General features: G+C 38.8%; 1 protein-coding gene across 1 annotated transcript; it reads right to left on the reverse strand.

Moving 5' to 3' along the window:
• Positions 1-247: 247 nt before the first annotated feature.
• LOC145823960 (uncharacterized) lies at positions 248-727 on the reverse strand. Its single transcript, XM_082923537.1, has one exon. The coding sequence runs from the start codon at positions 725-727 to the stop codon at positions 248-250; it is 480 nt and encodes a 159-aa protein (XP_082779663.1).
• Positions 728-6,629: the final 5,902 nt, after the last annotated feature.

Here is a 6,629-nt window from a genome sequence, read left to right on the forward strand (position 1 = left end):
TCATGGCTTAACAGTTAATCATAGGCCGGGATTGTTACTGTCTTCCCTCTTAAAGAGTTTGGTCCTCCAAACTCGAATTACCTTCATTTTGGAAGAACATCGAATCCAACGGAAACAAGTTAGGGTATCTTTTCATCATATCTTCTTCAGTTTCCCAAGTTGCATAGGTCCCTCTGTGGTTTTTCCAATCAACCTTTACTAGTGGGATTTCCTTGTTTCTCAGTCTTTTGATTCGACGGTTAACAATCTATATTGGCCTCTCTTTATACATATAGTCATCTTTCAGAAGCACATGAGTTGGTTCAATCACATGGAGTGGATCTCTTAGATAGTCCTGATGCATTGAGACGTGAAAAACATTGTGCATATGTTCCATGACCGGTAGTAAGGCTACCCGATACGTCACTGAATTGATCTTCTCAAGAATTTCATATTGCCCAACATATCTCGGTGCTAGCTTACCCTTTACACCAAATCGTGTCTGGCCTTTCATTGGAGTCACTTTTATGAACACATGATCTCCGATCTCATATTCTTTGTCTCTTCTCCGGACATCTATATAACTCTTTTTCCAACTCTGTGCAGTTTTCAAACGTTGTTGGATCAATTTCACATTTTCAATTGTTTCTTGCATAAGTTCCGGTCCCAACAATGGTCTATCACCTACCTCAGCCCAACAAATCGGAGATTGGCACTTCTGACCATATAAAGCTTCATAAGGAGCCATTCCAAGACTGGAATGATAGCTGTTGTTATACACGAACTCGGCCAGAGGAAGATAAGTCTCCCAATTCCCTTGGAAATCCAACACACACATCCATAACATATCTTCCAAAGTTTGATTGGTTCGTTCAGATTGGCCGTCTGTCTGTGGGTGATAGGCACTACTCAATCGTAGTTCTGTTCCCAAAGCTTGTTGCAAACTTTGCCAGAATCTTGACGTGAACTTCGAATCTCTATCAGATATAATGGATACTGGCACACCATGTAATCTCACAATCTCATTCATATAAATGTTAGTTAATTTATCAGCATTATAAAAAGTTTTCACAAGAAGAAAATGGGCAGACTCAGTCAACCGGTCAGCAATGGCCCAAATAGAATCCTTACCTTAAGAAGAGTGAGGTAATCCGACAATGAAGTTCGTCGTGATATGCTCACACTTCCATTCTAGTATTGGAAGCGACTAAAGTAATCCAGCAGGTCGTTGATGTTCAGCTTTTACCTATTGACAATGTAAGCATCTAGCCACAAAATTAGCAATGTTTTTCTTCATTCCCGGCCACCAGAAATTTTGTTTCAAGTCATGGTACATTTTTGTATTCCCCGGATGCATAGAAAATTTTGAATTATGGGCTTCAGTCATAGCACGTTTCCTCAAATTAGAACAATTTGGTACACAAAGTCTATTATGAAATTTCAGCACACCATATTCAATCACAAATCCTAGCCTCAATTTTTAGTTAATTTCATCAATAACTCTCTTCAAAAACTCATCTTCAAGTTGTTTCTCTCTAATTTCTTCAATGATTGTAGACTAAGCAGAGATGGTGGCTAGAATTCCACATTATTCACGCAGAACTATCTCAATTTCATTCCTCTCTAAGTCCCATAACAATTCTCTCTGGCCAGTGAGTAAACATGACAAATTTCTAATAGATTTTTGGCTCAAGGCATTTACGACTGTATTTGCCTTCCCTGGATGGTACAAAATATGCAGCTTATATTCTTTAATCAACTCTAACCACCTTCTCTGTCTCATATTCAGTTTTTTCTGAGTAAAGAAATATTTCAAGTTTTTTGTGGTCAGTGTACACCTCGCAAGTCACGCCATACAGATAATGGCGCCAAATTTTTAATGCAAAAACCACAGCTACCAATTCAAGGTCATGAGTTGGGTAATTCTTTTCATGTGGGCGGAGTTGTCAAGAAGCATAGACAATCACCTTTCCATTCTGCATTAACACACACCCCAAGCCTTTGTAGGAAGCATCACTGTAAATCTGAAACCCATCAATTCCGTTGAGCAATGTCAAAATAGATGCAGTTATCAGTCTAGTTTTTAGTTCTTGGGAGGCTGATTCCCGTTGATTAGTCCAATCAAATGACACATTTTTTTTGTGTTAACTGTGTCAATGGCATGGCAAGTTTAGAGAAGTCTTTTACAAATCTACGGTAGTAGCCAGCAAGCCCTAGAAAACTTTTTATTTCTGACACATTGGTTGGTCTTAGCCAGTCCACAATGGCCTCAATTTTCTATGGATCCACCGATATGCTGTCTTTGTTGATTACATGTCCCAGAAATGCTACACTGTCAAGCCAAAACTCACATTTGGAAAGTTTAGCATACAACTTCTTCTCTCTTAGAATTTGTAAGGCAGTTCTCAGATGGCTTTCATGTTCTTCCCTACTTTTGGAGTAAATCAATATATCATCAATAAATACAACGATAAATTCATCAAGGAGTTTTTTGAAAACCTTGTTCATTAGGTCCATAAATGCTACAGGCGCATTAGTTACCCCAAATGGCATTACCAAAAACTCATCATGCCCATATCTAGTTCTGAATGAAGTTTTCTCTATGTCTTCTACCTTAACATTTAGTTGGTGATACCCAGATCTAAGGTTTATGTTAGAGAACACTTGTGATCTTTGAAGCTAGTCAAATAGGTCATCTATTCGAGGTAGTGGGTATTTGTTCTTGACAGTCACTTTGTTTAATTTTTGATAGTCTATACACAGCCTCAAAAATCCATCTTTCTTTCTCACAAACAAAACTGGAGCACCCCATGGTGAAGTGCTCGGTCGGATAAACTTTTTATCTAATAGTTCTTGAAGTTGGCTTTTCAATTCTTTCAGTTCTGAGGTTGACATTCTATAAGGAGTTTTGGAAGTAGGTTGTGTCCCAGGTAGTACATCAATGGTGAATTCAATTTCTCTATCAATTAAATTCCCAGGTAATTTATTTGGAAAGACATCAGGGAATTTGTAAGCAACGAGAATAGTTTCCACATTAGGACTAGCAAAAGTCTTGATCAGAACACAACACATATAGCCCTTACATCCCTTCCTAAGTAGTTTAACAACTTTCATGGCAGAAATTAAGTACGGTAGAGGAACTACCCCATTCCCAACAAACACAAACTCAAGTAGACCGGGTGGACGAAACACAACAATTTTATTCACACAATCAATAGTTGCACAGTACTTCGTCAACCAATCCATACCCAATATGCAGTCAAAATGATCAATTCTCAAAGGTAATAAATCAACATACAACGTCATATCACTGATTACAACATCACATGCTGGATAAACATATATGCACATACCATAGAACTACTAGTTGGTGTAGAAACAAACAATAAATAATTCATAGGTTCTAATGGTCTAGTTAATTTCTGAGAAAAGGCATGCGACACAAATGAGTGTGTAGAACTAGAATCTATCAAGACATATGCATTTTGGGCACAGATGGAAATTATACCTGACACCATAGACTCAGTATTCTGTACATCCCCTGGCACCAATGTGAATACTTTCCCTTGCCTTAATGTTTCATTTCCAGTATTACCTCTAGCATTAGTTCTTGCATTTGATCTTGTTATGGAGGCAGATCCGGCTGAACTTGTTGCAAGGCGGTTGGCATTTTTGGACCACAGTGGACAATCCTTCATTATATGGTCGAGTTTGCCACACCAAGAACAAGCACCAGATGCACAGTAACACACTCCTCTATGCTTCCTTGCACAATCTAGATAGTTTGAAATAGATCCACTACTCTGACTAGAGCTATTGGAGGATCCCGTGTTTTGCTTCTTTGAAAATGACCGACCCTTCTTGAAATTGAATCCGGACCTTTTACCTCGCCATTCAGTTGTTGGAGCCTTAGCATGTTTCTCGGCTGGCAGAATGGCCTCTGCCATCAATGCTCTATCAAGTACTTCCACATATGTAGACAACTTCAAAACGCCTACTCGATTAAACACCTCCAAATCTAATCCCCCCTCAAATTTCTAAGCCTTCTTATAGTCTGTGTTGACCATATGAGGAGCAAATCTGGCCAACTTAGTAAACTTAGCCTCATACTTGGTTACGGATATCTTACCTTGCTTAAGTTCTTGGAATTCAGAAACCTTTTGATCTTGAAAGCACTGAGGAAAGTGCTTATCGTAGAAAATCTCATTGAATTGAGCCCATGTTATGTTCCCGTTACTATTTAGAATTAGCAACCACCATCTTCGGGCTTCATCTTTTAGGTTATAGGTGACCAATAGAACCTTTTGCATCTCGGAGCAAGGAAACACTTCAAATAGTTTCTCAATTTCAAGTAACCATGTCTCTATCTTTAAGGGTTCAATACCACCTAAGAAAGTTGGCGGCTTCATCTTCATGAACATCTGAGTTAGATTTATAATATCATTGTTATCCGGCACAACTTGGACCAGAGGGGGCAGAGGAAGCAGAAGTTGTTGTCTTTGCTGCTATATCATTGCTTCAGTTAGGGCTGCAAGCATTTGTTCCATTCGGCCCATGCGAGCCTTTGAGGATTCATTTGTACTGTCACTTCTTGTGTTTTCCATTTTCTATAGGTAAACAAAGCAAAAATAAACATAGGTAAGTAATTCCTTCTACATTGTTCAAGGTATTCAGTTTCAATGCATTTATTTCAATTGTGTGAGTTCATGTTGAGTTCATGTTCAGATTCATTTTCCATAGTTATAGAAATTAACTCACACACTCACACATGCGGGTGAAATGTCCCTACTTCTTTTCTAGAACGTCCTATAGCTCATATGGACTCGTTTGTGCGGTATAACTCATGCTCTAATACTACTTTGTTACGACTCAAACCCTCCCTTACAGGTTTAGCGTCATAACCGGCCAGTAATCCTCAAATTACCGAAGGCCTCTGACCTGATTAGCAAAATGTAAGGGGCTAGCGGAAGCAAACATAGAAACATACATAGTCCATTGAGTTGTGTAGACATACATGGGATAAAAATTTGAAAACTTATAATATACATGGGTGTGACGTCATAAATACATAGTCTACATCACTTTCGTTACAGATAAAGAAAAAGGGGACCGAGCCCAATATGCAAATAAACAAGAAACTTGTTTTGAATCCAAAAGTAAACAAAGCCTTTTACGTTCACAAAATAAGACCACAAGACACTCGGAACCTCCTTGGGAGGCACAAAGCCTGGTTGACAAACTAAAACTCCAGATTATCAATTCTGAGTCTGGTTATGTGCCTGGTCACCTACATACATAAATAATAGAGTGAGCCGGAGCCCAATGAATAATAACAGAGTAAAGGTTTTAATGAATGATGCCCAGAATGGATTCCACACCTTTTATCATATCAAATACATAATCATATTCGTATCAGAAATAGAATCATAGTCATAATCCTATTCAAATCATGTGTGGTACATCCATGAGCATTAACATATTCCTATGGTAAAGCCTATCAAGTTCCATAATGGAACCTCCGGTACCGGGTAATATATCTCACACATGGGCCACAGTATTATTCCCTTGGGCAAGGGCTTGGCCACAATATTATTCCCTTGGACGAGGGCCTCATGACCATAAGCCACAGTACTATTTCCCTTGGGCGAGGGCCACTGCTAAGGATAACACATTAACATGTCAAAGGAGTGGATCATCATTCATGTAATCACAACAATCCTTTTGTATCGTTAAAACAGTTCATATCGTACCATAATGTTCGAAAAGTACTTTATAATGAACATAGCTTTACTAAGTTATTACTCACAATAATTGCACAGATAGCTTTGGTAGTAATCCATAGATCAACAACTCACGGCATGTGACCTACACAAAGATAACAGATTCACAGATTGAAACACACGCTTGGATAATGATTAACCTATTTTATTTCGTTGTTAGTGTGTTTCTTGCCCTTAACCCCATTATTATGTCTTAATCACGGCCTAAGAATGCCTAGGATGCAATGAGGATGCTAAAATGCACTTGAAAATACTTAAGAAAACATGCTAAAGATAGGGGCCTCGCTCGAGCGGGCGTCCAAACATGTGAGAGGTCGCTTGACCGCAACTTCCTTAGCTCGAGCGGTCTGTAAACTCAGCAAAAGTACTGGTTGTATGAATTTTTTGCTCGACAGTCGTTCGAGCGTGAGATTGAGGTCCTTGCTCCAGCGCAACTATTGTCACTCGTGCGGTCTGCAAAACATGAAAACTTCTGGGAGCATGCATTTTATGCTCGATCCAACTTTTGGTCGCTCGAGCGAGAGTACCAATGAAAGAGTGGTCACTCGAGCGCAGATTTGGTCGCTCGAACGGAGAGCAGAATTCTAAAATTTCCAAATTGCACTCCCAAGTTCAAAACTCGAAGTTAAAACTTTAAAATACACCATTTGGGCCTGAAAACTTGAGAAAACATGTCTGAACTTCAAAACCATTTCGCCTAATCAAGGCCCAAAAGCTTGCCAATTACTTAAGATTCAACTTGAAACTTAAGAATATGATGTGAACATGACATGCATGAATTGTCATGACTTTCAACCTTTCAAATCATGATCTAACAAGGTTAAATGGAATGAAACTTCATGAATTTTCAAAACTAAGGTGAAATAATAT

This window comes from Camellia sinensis, chromosome 4 (assembly GCF_055761805.1).
Source record: "Camellia sinensis isolate YWXY chromosome 4, ASM5576180v1, whole genome shotgun sequence".
Classification (NCBI taxonomy): Eukaryota; Viridiplantae; Streptophyta; class Magnoliopsida; order Ericales; family Theaceae; genus Camellia; species Camellia sinensis.